This window comes from Passer domesticus, chromosome 2 (assembly GCF_036417665.1).
Source record: "Passer domesticus isolate bPasDom1 chromosome 2, bPasDom1.hap1, whole genome shotgun sequence".
Classification (NCBI taxonomy): Eukaryota; Metazoa; Chordata; class Aves; order Passeriformes; family Passeridae; genus Passer; species Passer domesticus.
In genome coordinates this window covers 62768785-62784892 of record NC_087475.1, presented here as the reverse complement: position 1 = coordinate 62784892, position 16108 = coordinate 62768785, and the positions used below count along the sequence as shown (strand labels likewise).

General features: G+C 43.1%; 1 protein-coding gene and 1 long non-coding RNA gene across 4 annotated transcripts in view; one reads left to right on the top strand and one right to left on the bottom strand.

The window, feature by feature from the left end:
- Positions 1-4592: 4592 nt before the first annotated feature.
- Positions 4593-16108, top strand: part of LCP1 (lymphocyte cytosolic protein 1) — a 47707-nt gene continuing 36191 nt past the window's right edge. For 2 of the 3 annotated variants that reach the window (XM_064408754.1, XM_064408753.1), the window contains exon 1: positions 5712-5790. In XM_064408754.1, the coding sequence (XP_064264824.1) occupies positions 5727-5790 (64 nt within the window). In that variant the 5' untranslated portion in view covers positions 5712-5726. Of the gene's footprint in view, positions 4710-5711; positions 5791-16108 lie in introns of those variants that run through there. The other variant, XM_064408756.1, reaches the window with a different exon arrangement.
- On the bottom strand, positions 5944-13864 carry LOC135294014 (uncharacterized). The gene is made up of 3 exons (XR_010356120.1): positions 13707-13864; positions 10253-10359; positions 5944-7064 (listed from the first exon to the last, which is right to left on the bottom strand). It is a non-coding gene; the product is annotated as an uncharacterized LOC135294014 (long non-coding RNA).

The following is a 16108-nucleotide window of genomic DNA, read 5'->3' as shown; positions in this document are numbered from 1 at the left end:
TTTGGAGAAATGATCCTTGAATAAACTTTACTGCGAGCTCTTAGATTCCTGTCATGTTTACTATATAAATACACAATCTCTAAATAGCATTCATCAGTAATATGTACTACTAGAATGAGAGCCAGCATAGCAGATCTTTGATTCCAGATAAAAGGTTTTTCTATCATTTTTTAAATGGCTTAAATCATTGAATCACAGCTCTGGTAGTGAGCCAGAAATATTTACATCTATTTGGGCAGCACCAGACTGGAACTGTATTGTACCTAAATAGATTTTACCAGACTTTCAAAATAATATTCAGCAGGGCTTAATAATATCACAGGATATTATATTATCTGACTTTTCAACCTTACTTCTTTAACTGAGTTTTCTTTACTATTTTTCATACTGTTAGAAAGGTATTACTTTTAATACATTACTGTCACTCCTTTTCATTTAATGTTACATAATGAGGATAAGTACAGTATGACAGTATTCTAACAAAATAAATATTCAAATTACTCTCAAACATCATAAAAACCCTTTTAATGTATTTTCTTTCTCTTCGCCTGCTTCACTGACTATGTGAAGATTGAGGAGTTTTAGCTATTTAGACACTCCTACATAATTACAGAAGCTGGATGGAAAAAAACCTCAGACTTGATTTGGTCTCTTTATCTCAGTCATAGGCACAGCATTGCTTTTCCATGCTACAAGTTTATTCTACTGTGCTGATCTGTAAAAGAAACACTGTAAAAATTCTGCATTCTATTTTTTACAGCGGCTCCTGGGCCCTGAGGTTGTTGACAGTAGTCAGTGAACCTGCACAGATGCCAGGGTTCTTCTCTACAGATCTGTTTTCAGGAGTGATGCCTAGTTTCCATCTCATTTATATATTACTTAGGTTAAAAATGTTATAATTAGAGATCATGTTACTGTTTTTCACATTTATTTTTAAAGGTTAGTCCTTAAAAATTTAATCAATTGTTACTTTATATAAACTGGAAAGAGCTTTTCATTCACATATATAAGAAGCACACAAAATGCCTGGTTATTTCTAAAGCATACTGCACAGAAAGTTCTTTGTTTTAATTAGAAATCTCTGATGCCCGTAAAATAATATAAGCCAAGATATTTCTTTTCACAGGATTGCATATTCTGAGAAGAGCATGACCATCCCCCAAAATGTCATTTTTTCTATTTTATCTGAATCCAAGCTGTATCTCACTTCCCCTATGGTCTGACTCCATGTGATCCAATTTTATTTTTCTTGACACCAGCAGTTTTTCATGCTATGTCTCATATTTTCTGATGAGCTAAGGGGAATGCCTCTATTATCTAGTGGGTAGCATTCAAATCTGATAGGTGCAAGGCTCAACTTCCAGGAGCTGCCAAGAGGACTCTTGCCCAGTTTACATGAAGAGCCTCCCAAAGAGATGGAGGCCATATGGGTCATTCTGCAGTCTCATTCGCACTGCTTTGCTTAGGAGGTGAGCTGCCAATCTATCTTCTTCTGTGTAAATTTTAGAGAGCACACAGCATTTGTAACTATGAGCCACAGAAACTGTCTGTGCAGTTCACCTTGGTCAGCATTCTCCCTTGGTGCCTCCTTCGACAGCAGCTTAGGAGGCAGAGGTCTGTGGAGCAGCTTTGGCTGCTCAACCATTTCCTGCTTGGCCTTCGTTCCTGAGAGATAAATGAAGATATTTGAAAAATCAGAACAAATCTCACAAGACAAAACTAAAGAAATAATCATCTCTACTTTAAGGTGCTGAGCTATGAATGTCTGCTAAGATAAAGCAGGTGATAAAAATGCAAAGTGGCCAAAAAAGGGAAATTGTTCTCTTAGTGACAGATTTAACAGTTTTTCTAGTTATCATTAGTGTTTCAGGAAATAAATCAGTGACATTAATTAAAAAAACAAACAAACAACAAAACAACCCCAAACTTATTCTATTCACTCCAAATACTTGCATTAAATAATGCTATTCAGCACTTAGGGTGATTCTGTGCAGGGCCATGAGTTGGACTTTGATGATCCATGTGTGTCCCTTCCAACTCAGGATATTCTATAATTCTATGATTTATAATTCTATAGTTCTATGATTTCTGTCACAAAAGGTGAGGCAATTAGAGTTTAAATCTCTGAGCCAAAGGAGGAACAGTAAAATAGAGAAATGTCCCATGACAGACGTTGCAAAAGCTCCCAGAAGCAGTTTTCTGCTGGATAAACAGATTTTTCTAAGAGCAACTATTAACCCTGAGAAAAGGCCGAATCTGCAAGTTGTAATTTTATGCTTCTTTCTAGTTTCCTATTAGTTTATGAATGCATACAATGACACTAATTTCAATCAAAGAATCTCTGATTTGGTTCCAGAAATCCTCTTATTAGTAGCCAATTTTAGCAAATCTCTGAGTCACTGTAATTGTCAAGATTATCTATATCCTAAATTGCAGAATGTGTTAATTATATTTTTTTCCCTTTAGGGCTGAAAACATCTAGGCATCACACAGCATAAAGCATCATTCCAGTCCTAAAGAACTGGAAATCAGAAGGAAAACATAGAAGAGAGCGCCCTGATGAAGGTGACTTTGAAGAGAAACCGAAAGTGCCATCAGGAAGCTAATGGCTTACAGAAAGATTTACAAAGATTAAGAAAACTGTCACATACACCTAGAAGCAAGGACACCTCTAGGCGACTTCTTCCCCCAGGAATTTGATTTGAAAATAGGTAAACTTGAGACTTCAGAGCAATTTTGCACGTGGACAAGATTAATTTAAATCAAATGCAGCATTATGTAAAACTGAAAAGAAGAAAAACAAATACTGTGATGAAAGGAAAAGAGACAGTCCCAAAGCAAATAATAAGTTCAGACTTGACTCTTAGCTATTGGGCTTGAATGGCACTTAAACAAGGAGCTGGAGAAAGAACGAAATGGGGGAAGTTTAAAAAGGAAGCCTGGAGTTCAATTATAGCCCTGCTGAGTTTGAATAAATGGACAAACATTGCAACAAGATGAGGTACAATGACACAAAAATGGTTCCTGATGTTAACCAGAGGCTGGGGACAGTACCCTTGCAATAGACTGGAGGCACAGGAGGAAGAATACACGGTATTAAAAAACAAAACCCAAACCCACCACCACCAAACAACCCCACAACAACAATAACTCTCCTCCCTCCCCCAGTGCAAGACCTCTTAAAGAGCCAATAAAGTTGAATTTGAGGAACAGGAACAAAACACTCTATAATTATGTTTGTACTTGATACAGCTTAGCATTCCAGTCTTTTCCTCTTCAGGATAACATTTCTAGCACCTGCCAATGGATATTGCACAGGGAGTAATTCAGATTGGAGGATAGCTTTGGAGATCTCTGGTCCAAGCTCCTGCTCGCAGCAAGGTTGAACTATAATCTCTGAGCAGATTATTCAGATCTGTACGCAAGGATGGAGACCCCACAACCTTCTGGGCAACCTCTGGGCCTCCTTCCAACACTGTTAAAAACCAAGACATAGAGTGCACACCCAACTAGGGCACACATCTAAAGATAAGTGAGCTTGTTTTCTCTCATTTATAGGTAACCTCTGTGGAAACTGGCTGACAGATCAAGGATGGTGAGAAATGGTTGCAGAATTGGTTACGTTATCAATGTCCTGAGGAGCACTGCCTGAAAAATTCCAGGAGGAAGAACAGACTAGAAAAGAAATGAGGGCTTAGAACGGAAGTGGAGTGGAAGAATTCCTGAAGTGAGTGTACACAGCACAGCTCAGAGACAGGGAAGGAGGTGAAAACACAAGAGGAAACCTGAAGTTGCAGAGGTTGATGACAAGAAGACAGGAGACCCAGTGGGGGGAGTGGAGGAAATGCAACATAGACAAGAAACCCCTGTCCTTCTGGCAGGGAAGAAAAGTAGAGGTGTTCAAGATAGTAGAGACAGAAAGGATAAAAGCACATCAGAGGGAGAGGGAACATGATTTCCTCATGATATAAAACTGACCATTATATTTGGTGAGATTTTAGGTAAAAATCAAAATAAAATCAGAAGAGAATCACAGAATATCCTGAGTTGGAAGGGGCCCATAAAGGGATTGAACCCACAGCCTTGGTGCCACACAATCATGTCTGTAGTCACTGCTGTAGGTGCAATTCAGTTCAAGGCACCAGGCAGCTGAGCCACCAAGGCTCATCTGTGCTGCAGAAGGGAGAACAGAAAACTGGTAGTGAGGAAACTGAGCGTGGTGAAGGATGCAGGAGCAAAGGAAGGATGTGTCTGTCATGAACCCTGCCAGGTTGCTCCTTACTCTGGGAGAAGAGCAAAGTCAGGGTCTGAAGAAGGGGGAAAAACAATTCCCAGCAAACATATGTGCGCCAAGAGAAACCTGGATGCAGCTGTATTCTACTCCAACCATGCACAAGCACCAGGAACTTTCTGCTGCACAGCACCAAGGCCGGGCTAGCACTGATGAGGAGAAAGCCCCCGTTCTGGGTTCCAGCTCAGGGCAGAACCCCTCACAGAGGCACCCTTTAGCACCGAGCGGCGCAGTGACTGCCGCTGCCACACCAGGCTGGCCGCGGGGACGCTCCCGGTGCCAGGGGCGTGTCCGGGGCGTGTCGGCAGGGCCTGGGCGGGCGCGGGCGGCGCCGGTGGGAGCGGGCGGAGGGGCTGCGGCTGCGGGAGCGCGCCCGGCCCCGGCCCCGCATCGCCTGTTGCTGCGCCGCTCCTGGCTGGTAACTATCCTCTGTAGTCGTGCTTCTGGATGGAGGAGGTGGTGATGGTGGTCCTTATTTGTATTATTATTTTTTTAAAATTTGTTATTATTGCTATTGTTATTAATTCCCCCTCGGTGCTCACGAAGAAAAGATTAAAATTAAAGTTGCTACGAAGCGGACTCCTCCGGGAGCAGCTGCCGCTCTTTCGGGGGAGCGGCCGCCGGGGGGAGCGGTGGGGACCGGGAGCGGTGCGGGCATCCCGGGATGACCCTGCGGCTGCGGGGAGCGGTGCGGGCATCCCAGGATATGACCCTACGGCTGCGGGGAGCGGTGCGGGCATCCCGGGATGACCCTGCGGCTGCGGGGAGCGGTGCGGACATCCCAGGATATGACCCTACGGCTGCGGGGAGCGGTGCGGGGATGCCGACGGGGCCCGGCCCGAGGTGGCGGGCGCGGTGCGGAGCCGTGCCGGGGAGCGGGGACAGCGGGGCTCTGCTCTCGGTGTCACAGCGGTGCCATGGACTGTGCTGGATGGGGTAGCAGGTGTAAATCTGGTGCTGGATGGGGTAGCAGGTGTAAATCTGGTGCTGGATGGGGTAGCTGGTGCTTCAAGCGAGCCAGGTCGAGCTGAGCCGAAACCTTTTCAAATTAATCTCGGCTATATAATTACTTTGAGCAATAGGCCCGGCACTCCTGATTCAAGCAAGTCCCATTTGATAGAGTGTGACAGAAATTTTAGCGGGGTACAAAGTCATTTGAGAGTGACTGTGGAATAGGGCAAAGAGAGAGACAGGCAGGGATGAGTGTGGGATACTGACGTGGAGGCAGTTTTAGCATCTCTGATAACTGAAAATGTTCTCTTGAGGGAGAATATTTAGGGACTGATGGGTACTGTGCATCTGTGCTTGGCTCATACATTTAATCTTAGTATTTATTTTTTAAATTCACTTGTGTCCACAGGGTCCCACTAAAGACAACTCCTTTATAGCTGTAATAGTTTTGAAAATTTCTGAAGGGCACTTCCTGTGCCTCACTATGGAGATGAAGAAGCTGGTTTGCATGTTGCAGATGACTCTGCTGTTTGTCTCCTACCTGCAAGGTTAGCGTTTCCCTACCAGGCTGACAGCAATCAATTTCCCTCTTTCCTCTGCTTCTCTCCTTCCTTTGCACATATTCCACTGTGTAAAGTGAGTGGAATAGGCTGAGGGGAAAATTTGGATGTCTTTCCTCCAAAGAAGCTGCGTAAATGAAATTAAAGGCATTGCTGCAGCATGCATAATAGTTACCAGAGAGGGATTATTTAATACACCAAAGCATTTACATTTTTCTTTATGTAATCATCATTCAAGGATCAATATAGTGCCCGAGTGATTTATTTCACCATTGGCCTTTGTGCTTAGCAGTGCGAGGTTTAAAGGAAAATGTCACCACAAACAAACACAGCACATTATCTGTGTGCCATGTGGAACCACGGGCTCTCCCCTCCTGGGCTGTGAGCTCTTTTGGGCAGGAGTGGCAATGCTTGTGTCAGCACCATGGAGCTGCCCTCCCCTGTGTGGTGCTTGGGGCTGGGGTGACACCTCACGTGCCACCCTGGCACCCCTGTCTCTGGGAAGTGGAATGAGGGAATTCATGTCTGCCTTGGGGTTTGGGGTCAGGGTACAGCTGGGGTGAGCATCCAGACCTGGGAGCCCAGGCACACTCCTGAGTGTGCTGGTCAGATGTAGCTGCATGCACTGAAGATGGCAGCCTCAGGAAGTTTAGGATACCCAAAGGGTGCCAGAATTCTCCTGATGAAACATTGTGCATGTGTTCCCGCCACTGACAGTGAAATACTGGGTTGCAGACTTCCCTTGCAGGTAAATGTAGAATCGAACACAGGAGTGTGACTTAGGCTTCCCTCCCTGAAGAACTTTTGCATCCTGTATTTTACAAGGAGGAGGGAATTTTGCTCTTATGTGGATTTCTGGCCAAACATTTCCAGGCTGCTGTGGGATTGGTTTTATTCTCCTTTCAGATGAGAGGAATAAGGTGGTCTTTGTGTCTGAAGGATCAAAACCTGTCTTTTTTTGTTCCAGCATAAAAGATAATTACAAGGGCTGTGCTTAAACCACTATCTCACTCAAAGGCTTGTGTGAGTTTTCCCAGGTGAGAAAGGAGCCCTTTTCCAGTTTCTCTTGCAGAACCTTCTCACAGTGATGGCAGGGGCCATGACAGCAGGTGGATGATGGCACTGGCATCTCAGCAGGACAAGACACATGGGAGGGTCTGTGGCCTGGTCCCCAGCAGTCTCTGTCATGGATCTCCACTGGAGCTCTGTCATGGGTGACTGCTGGGATGCTACTGCTGCCATCAGCTGCTTCCAAAGTATTCCTGTAACAATGGGTAAGATGTAGTAACTGTGAATGACAGGATCAGCAATAGTGGCAGTCCAGAATGTACACATTATTCCTGAGTTAGACAACAAGAGCAAACTCAGATGAAAGTTCCTTCACCACACTACTGCAGCGTGCAAGGCTTCCTGGCCATTAATGCTTTCTCCCTCACAGCCCATCCCCATCTCTGTGGTGGACCTGCAATTCCTGAATTTTCCCATGTGCAACTCACACTTCAGGTAGCCCTTGATAAAAAAATAAGTCCTCAGAAAACACTTGCTCTCTGATCATCCATTCAAATTCAGAGAAAGAAGCAGTGACAAGGGAACATGGACACGGTTTTGTGGGAGCCCATGTTTGGAGATCAAAGGGAGAAACTCAAAGCAAAATGTCTTTTGTTTTTCCACAGGCACAGGTGTAACCTGTGATACTGCTAAATAATCAGATTTATTTATTTATTTAACAGATAACCAGCAGGTTTTTCTCACGAAAATACATTCATTCATCCAAAACTATAGTTTTTTCCTTGTTATTAGAGAATCCACGTTTCAGTTTTGAGGGATGGATGAAATAAGTACCAGTTGTAACAGTGTGGGTTACCAAAATGGAATGAATTTCACCCACAAGCTAGGACCATGCTGCTGGTCTTCCTGCTGACCTTTAGCCTTGGCAACATAGGGAGCACTTGACTGGAAGATTCACAAATAGGTAACAGCAGTACAAGTTAGACTCAAAGGATGGGTTTCTAAATTGATTGTGGACTCTGCAAAGAAAACATACTTCTTTTCTTGCAGCATTTTGCTTTTATGAGAAATAAAAGCTGTGCTGCCTGTAGGCAGAGCCCCTGACCCAGCCAAGAGCCCTGATATTGGTCCCACTGCATGTAGGCTTTAAAGTCTAAGTGGAATGGGGAATAGTCCTGATGTACACATCTGCAGCCTGTGGGCTTCCTCTTTTCCTTTCTCCTTTACCTTGTAACCTGGTGACTCTGAGTATTTGCAGTGCATTCATTTCCTTCTCACTTACAGGAAGACCTCTAGTCCATTTACTTCTTATGGGAAGAAAGCAGCCCACTTAATCAGCATCTTAAATAAACCCCAATTTATATTTTAATCTGCTTTAGTAATATTTAATCTGTTTCTATTGTGAACATCCTTATACTTTTTTCCCCCCTAGGGTTTTACTCTGAATCAATATTTAACATATTTGCCTAGTTTAAAATTGATGTGTCTTTGTTGGTTTTCATTATTGAACCTTCAATATTTACTCTTCCTTTTCTGTTGTGACATTTTAGCACTAGTAGTCCTTTATTAGATTATGACTGTATGCCCTTGACTGCTGCTGTTTCAGGAAGACACTGAGGTTGTTTTCAGGGCTTTTTCTTTAAAGAAAGTCTCAGAAGAATCTCATTTTGCTCTTGCAAGCCCTTTCCTGCAGAAAGTGGACCATTTTAACTGGGAACACTCATAGGAATGAGCTAAGTAAGCATGCATTTACATCAGAAAAGTTTCCTTCCTCATAGCATTGAATTTTAATGAGACCCACTGAGTATGAGGTTTGGGTAGATGAACTCCAAAGTTTCCATCCCACCTACATATGCAGAGTCTTTTCTTCTCAGAATATTTAAACTGTGCACCACAAGATGGAAAAGCGTGGTTAAAACTCAAGTGTCAAAATATTTGGGGAGAATTATGGGGCAGCACATTTAACATTTACGTCACATTTTAATTGGCAAGTCCAAAAGCTTTTGGAAAAGGAGGTCAGCGTCATTCTGGAATTGATTTTCCCAAAGATAAAGCACTGTAAATGCGGTGGTAAAAATATTTGTTTCCAAGACCTGAGTACTTTACAAAATGTGTTTGTTCCTCTAGACAGAAATAGCCATATTTCTTATAATAGTGGAATTTCTTCCCTCATTATAGTTCCTGTCACCATGTAACCTTGAAATGAAAGCAGTTTTGTTAACTTTTTACAAATGCTTGTTGCCATGTTGGGATTGAATTGCCTATCCCTCTCAGGGCAGATAAAAAATCCCAAAAAGTTTCATTTTCTTGTGTGTACTGGTAAAAGGGAGCCAGTGTGCTGAGTAAAAGAGGAATTGAGCAGGGAAAAAAGTCTGAAAAAGAAGCCAGTTATTACCTTTTTTGTTGTTGTTTTAATAGTTTTATATGGTCATCATTTTATGTAGCAAGGAAACAAAACCCAGTGTCTGCTCTTAAGCAGAAGTTTCAAGCTGACTCACTGAAAACATGCCTTAAAATAGTATCTTTAGAAGCAACTTCTGTGTTTCATGATTATGTGAAGAAACATGAGAACATTCTCTGATTTTTATATAGAAAAGGTCCTGAATGATTTGCTTTAGAAAGTTGTCAATGTAATTTTTCTTTTGCTTATTGGAAGAATTCCAAAGATGAGATTTCAAGTCTATCACAGACAAATTCTTCTTTGCATTTACGAAAAACTAAACAATTTATGTCATAAGTCAAAATCTCTTAATAAACTAAACATCTTTTACCCAACCTTTAAATTCAGAAGCATCTGTATTAAGCATCAGCACACTCTTCTAGCAGTTTTGCCCTGTTGTTTTCTATACAGTCCTTGTTGCATGACATTCTATAAAGGGATGATTTTTTTTCTCTCCTTCCCCTCCCCATACGTGTGCTGTGTTTTTGTACAGGTGGGTGTCATGAGTTCACTCTTCCGTTTCCTCACCTGTGTATCCAGGTCAGAGTTTTTAAAGGAAAACTTAGGTTTCAGATTACCTGGTTTAAGACATCCAGGCATTCTAGAATCTCAGTTCAGCCAGGATTAGAGAAAACAGCAAAGGAGCACAGCATAAGTAGAAATAGCTTGGATTACCTTTTGCAGTCCCAGCGAGGTCATTTGCATGTTAGTGGCTTGGTCAGCTTGGCTCTAATGAGCAAAGTCAGAACTGTGATTAACACAGGAAGTGTGAGCAGGGACATGCAATGAGCAGCAACATCAGTTCTTTTTTTTTTGCCTATGAATTAAAATAAAGTAGTTTATGTGTTCTTAAAAAACCCTAGTTTCCCCTAACAGCTCTTATCTTGGACCGAGCGGATCAGGAGGAGCCCTCACTGAGTGCTCTGCTGTAAGGCTAGACAGAATAACTCCTGGCTCCTCTTGCCAAAAAGAGCAAGAATCAGAGGAAAGTGTCCCACTCACCAGGTACCCAAAGCCAAATGCTTTGTCCAGATGCCTTGTCCAGGTGTCTGGTGAGATTGTCCCTCCAAAGAAGCCATCTCTGACTGTGGGAACAGGCTGCCCTGTACCTGGTGGAGGGGGGGATACCTGAGTGCCATTAATTGATAATCCTGGGGGCATCTGCTGCCTAGGAAGTGTTGCAGTAATAACATGGAATCATATGGACGGATGATGCCAGGGGGAAATGAGGCAGAAGAAGAACCACCATGCTGCTCCCTTCCTGATGAGGAGAGGGTGATGCCCACTGAAGGTCTCCCATGCTCGTGAAAGAGTGTGTCTCATAACCATCATCAACCTTTAAAAAGCTTTTATTTAAAAAGAAACTGTCTTTGAATGTGTGTGTCAGTAGGAAGCCTGGGGTTTGGGTAGTATTGAGGTGTCAGTATGCACAGGGCATTTGGGACAAATAATTTAAAAATTCCTGCAAAAGAAAAATACTGTTTTGCACAGTTTGCTTCTTGATAATGGTAAGTGCTTTACATGATGAGGCAGTTATCAGTTTCTTTATTTTTATATTGCAAACACAGTTCTTACATTGCCTGTTTGCCTCAGAGAGATTGCTAGGTCATAAAAGAGATACCAAAGGAGAGATACTTCCCAGAAAATGAGGAAGAGATTTATAGTCAATTAGAGAGAGAAAATGTCCTTACCACCGATCTCTGAGACCTACCTTCAGTCTCCTGTAAGTTACAGGATAGATGACAGTTTTAACTTCTGGTTTCTACTATCAGAAGGAATCAAAATATTTGTAATATTTATAATTATTTTTTTTAACAAATAGCAGCCTTTTCCTTCTTTCTTTTCCTTCTGGGCATTCATTCAGTTAAAAAGGCTTAATATTGTGATATGCCAGTGAGCCCCAGTAATTTTGTGTGAATCTACACACTTGGATGAGAAATCAACTTTTTCAAACAAATTCAAAAGCAGCCCTTAAATGAAGCCTGTCATTTTACACTGGTTGTCAGATAACCTTTGCTTGCTGCAATGTTGTGAGTGCCCAAGTATTTGCCTGTGTATGCAGTTCTTACTTAAATCCCAGTGTCCAGACTGTCAACATCCCCTTTCAGAATTATGTGCCCAAGATAGACAAGCAGAAGGTCAGAAAAGGAACGACAACCAATAGTTAGAGTTAGGCCTCTGTTTCAAACAGTGAATGGTCTCTTTTGGACAAATGTTTTAGAAAGATGTCTCTCTTTTTTTTCTTTTAAAATTTTTTAAATTATTTTTTTAAATGGGAGAAGTAGAATAGATAAGTTGGCAGCAGCTCAGTTGAGCTAGCTTCTTTAAGCAAACTCAGATTTTTCTCAGAATCTCAGAATTTCTTCACTACTGTGCCTTCACTGTCTACATGCACATATTTAAATGGGTCTTTGCAGCCAATGGTAACCAGAAATCCTAGTAGCTGGCCACCAGGTGTCTGCCTTGTATTTATCCTCCTATCCTTCCTCTCAGAGACTTTCTTGTGGTGAGATGTGTGGGCTCTCTTGTGTCGGCCCAGGTGCACAGAACCTATGCAGTGGCATTGTCCCAGAAATTTTAGACAGAATCATGGAATAGTTTGGATTGGAATGGACATTTACACATCATCTAGTTCCAACCTTCCTGCTATGGGCAGGGACACCTCCCACTAGACCAGGTTGCTCAAAGCTCCATGTAACCTGGCCTTAAATCTTCCAGGAATGGGGCATCCAGAGCTTCTCTGGGCACCTTGTGCCAGGGCCACACCCCCCTCACAGTAATTAATCTCGTCCTAATATCTAATCTAAACCCATCCTTTTTCATCTTAAAGCATGCCCTTGTGAAAATTTCTTCCCCTTTAAATGCTGGGATTCTGCTAGAAAATCTCCCTGGAGCCTTCTCTTCTCCAGGCTGAACAACCTCTATTCTTTCAGCCTGTCTTCATAGGAGAGGTACTCCAGCCCCCTGATCTTCTGTGTGGCCCTCCTCTAGATCTGTACCTGCAGGTTTTGCCCTATTGTAGGGTCCCAGCTCCAGAGCTGAAGCAGCACAGGTAGGAGTCTCATACCAGTGGAGTAGAGGGGGAGTATCTCTTCCCTTGATGCTTCTTTTGATGCAAACCACAAGCACACAGCCTTTGCTTAAAGGATGACTTCTTTTGCAAGGGCAGGTAGGAGGACCTGCTGAAAATATGTCCTTTGGTAAAAGCTGGGGTTTGAGAAGGCAGGTGTGCTACAGAATGCACCTGTGTGCTGGGAAGAGAGGCCATGAAGTTCTGATACAAGGCTGCAGAGTAGCTGGTGCAGGGGATCTCAGTAAATGCACAATAATTTCTTTCTCATTCATGAGTCTACATCTCCTGCACTCACTGGAGGAGCACACCCCTGGAGACAGGGTAGCTGTAGCATCATGGTTCTTGTGCCTGCTGTACTCACCATGCTTTGTCCAGAAATTAACTTGGCAAAGGCGTCCCTGGGCTTTAAGCAGAGAATGCCCATGGTGCTGGAATCCCACTGGACTATGGAAGTACACTTATTTTACAATCAAAACAACAGCTCTTCAGCAATGGAGGAAACAGAGCTTGTAACATACAGCTGAGACTACTGTGGAAATGTAAACAAAACCTGAATCCAGTCTTTGCAAAGGCACCTGCAAACCCTCTTGTTTAAGTGGGATTTGTAAGGCAGAGTGTGCCCCGTGCAGCTGGGGATGCATTACAGTGCCAGTGCTGCTCAGGAGCGTGGTGGGTCTTGCTGCCCTGGGGAAGGGGTCAGGAGGAGATGGCTGTGGGGGGGATTGTTGCAAGCCATCAGAGCCAGACTCCAGTTTTCCTTCCTCTTCCTGTTGCAATTGCAGGAAGAGCTCACATGCACAGGAGAGACAGGAACCAGGAAAATTGTGGGATTTTCTTCAGTGTGAGATCTTCGGTGGCTCTGCTATAGTTTGGTGTTTCTGTCCAGTGTTTCTGACAGCTAAAATGGGTATTTCATTACACAACTACTCAGTCATATAATATGTAATGCTGTGAAGAGCTGAAGAAGATACCTAGTTAAACCTAAACTTAGATACTCTCCAGAGTAATGCTTAGAAAAGCATTTAGAGTTCCTGTCCTGTCAGAAACTCATTGCTGCTCACATGAAGCTCATAACTCACCAGGTGGCCAAAGACACAGAAATGCCTGAAGGAGCATTAAACAAGAAAAAGCAAGTTTAACCAGCAGGCAGACTGCTCCTGCCACTCTTGACACGGAACCCTCTCCCTTGAGCTATTTGATGATTTGTGCTACTCTTTTATCTCAATTCACCCGTCCTGTGCGCCTGACCTTTAGCCCTGGCTAGCAAAGTGGATTGAAATAAAAACTAAGGATGCTCCTTCCTTTTCACCCACACTTTGTAACTCTGAATGATAGTGCTAGAGCAAACCATTCTGTCTGTCTGTTATGTCTGGCTCCTCTTACCTGCTTCTGTCTGTCATCTGGCAGAGTGCAAGACCTTTGGGAAATCTATCTTTTTTCTCCTCTGTCTTTCTTCAGTTCCTGGAACCACAGTGCCTGGAGTCTCCAGGATCTTTTGTAGAAATCAGCTATAGGAAAAGAGAAGACAGAAAGATGTGAAGGAAAAAGTGAGCACCCAGGAGCGGTCTGGAAAAAGTGAGCACTCTGGAGCATTTTGGGCAGCTGAAACAGTTTGGGTTTTTTCATGCTTTATGACAGCAAAGAAGGCAAAGTGACCACTGTGCGTGTCACTTGGATAGCACAGGGCTTCTCTCCTGGAAGGCCTTGGTTTCTCAATTCCTGACACCACCCACCCACCTACCCACAAGATTGATACAATTGTGGAGTTTTTGTTTGCTACTGAATTGTTTGACATTTCAGTTTCCCCCGTGCCTCTTGAACACTTTGTCAAAAGACCAATTAATGTTTGTTTCACGTTTGTCTTTTAGATAACACTCCAGAGATATTTTGTTGTCTTTTTCAAGAACAGTCCTTCAGGGCCTCTTTTGAGTCTTCTGACATTTGAAAACACACTTGATGTCTTTGCCTCATTAGCTTTCAGTGTGCATTGGCCACAGCAGCACAGAAAATGGAGCGGCTAAGTGAGGATGCAGAAACAAGGAACTCCTCTGCTCGTCTGTGGATTTGCTCTGGATGCTCTGCTCAGGCAGCTCCTGGATGATATCCAGAGGGAGCAACACAAGCAGCATCTCTGGGATCAAACTCATGCACCTGAAGCTTCACTGTGGTTCTTGCTTTCCAGTGGTGGGTCTCCCATCTCTCTGTGCTCTCTCAAGAATCTTTCACTTCTAGCAGTGAGCAAAATTGAAGTCTGGTCTTCTCTGTAGTAACATGTGACTTCTGTAGGATTTCTAATTTAAACAACTATCCCAATACCAAGGGTCTTCCTGACTATATTCTTAGTCAGGTGCTAAGTATGTTGTTTGCTAAAACTTGTTCAGGCTGCCTCAGATTTTTGCTCAGTTGTGTCTTGGCCACCATTAGTGTCAAAGCCTGGCTGCTGCTCTAGAGAGAGACTTCGAGAATAGGAGCATGCTTTTGGGTGGATACCCTTCAGCTGCCCTGCAGGGATTTTGTATTCACATCTCTTCCAGCCTTATCTCCGTGGATCTTCCAAGAAATATCAATGCTGACCAGCAGGAGAGGAAGGTGTTTGACCCAGAAGATAAATTTTAAAAGAATAAACCAAAAAATCAAGGAAAAGCTTCTTTTTGCTTACTTGAGCTAATCAGTGCTGATACTGAGAATATAAAGGAATCATAACTGGGCTTTTTTTGGTGCCAGCTATAATCAGTGTTTCTCATTGCTAGAGGGGGCAATGCTTCCCCCCTTCCAAAGCTTTTTTCTCTTGTATTTTTAATTTATATGTGTCATGGAAGAGATTAATCCTAAACACAAGCTCTGACTCAGAAGTCTAGTTAATCACTAGGTAAAAACATTATGAGGACTAATTTGTTCACATTTCTTTACAAAAATAGAGACAACAGATAAGAGTTTGTTGAACTCAGGGCCTTTGTGAAAAGCCTGATCTCAGATCTCAGAATAATAGAATAATAGAATAACAGCATCACAGATTGTAAAAGACCCTTCAGATAACATTAAATTCAGTGGTAAACCAAGCACTGTCAAGTCCACAATTAAACCATGTCCTTGGGTGCCCCATTTACACATCTTTTAAGTACCTCCAGGGATGGTGACTCAACCCATTCCCTAGGCAGCCTCTTCCTGCTTGGGAGAAGAGACTGACCCCATGTTGGCTCCTTTCAGATAGTTGTAGACAGATCCCTCCTGTGTTTGATTTCCATATGATACCTTCACCAGAGAAAACCCTCTCTTTATTTTTTGCAAAAAATGTAATCTTTTTTTGTCTTCCGGCAGCTTCAGTAGATGCAGGGGCATGGTCCTTCTGAGCAAAAGGCTGACACCAGCACAGGGCATGGATTTCCTAGTGCTGGCTTTCACCCTTCACCTGCAGGAGGATGACAGGTCCCCCTGAAGCAGCTCCAGAAGCAGAACTGGCTCTGCAAACACAACCATGGCAAGGCAAGACTGGAAACAAAACCCCTTCGGTTTGGCAGTGCAGGGGGAAATATTTTTTCTCGGATGTGCTGTAGAAACCCAGCAAGTTCCTTCTGTGTTATGCAAAATTTCCCCTCCTGACAGGGAACTAATAACTGCTTGTAAGTGTTTCTGGGCAGCAGTTCCAGTGCAAAACTTGGGCCCCAGGCTTGCCTGTGAGAGGCTGCAAACAAGAAATGGAGATTCTGAGCACAGTTACAAAGTTTATGAGGAATGCTGGCTTTAAAGCTTGAGAACGAGCAAGCAGAAACTGCCAGGGTAGGAGT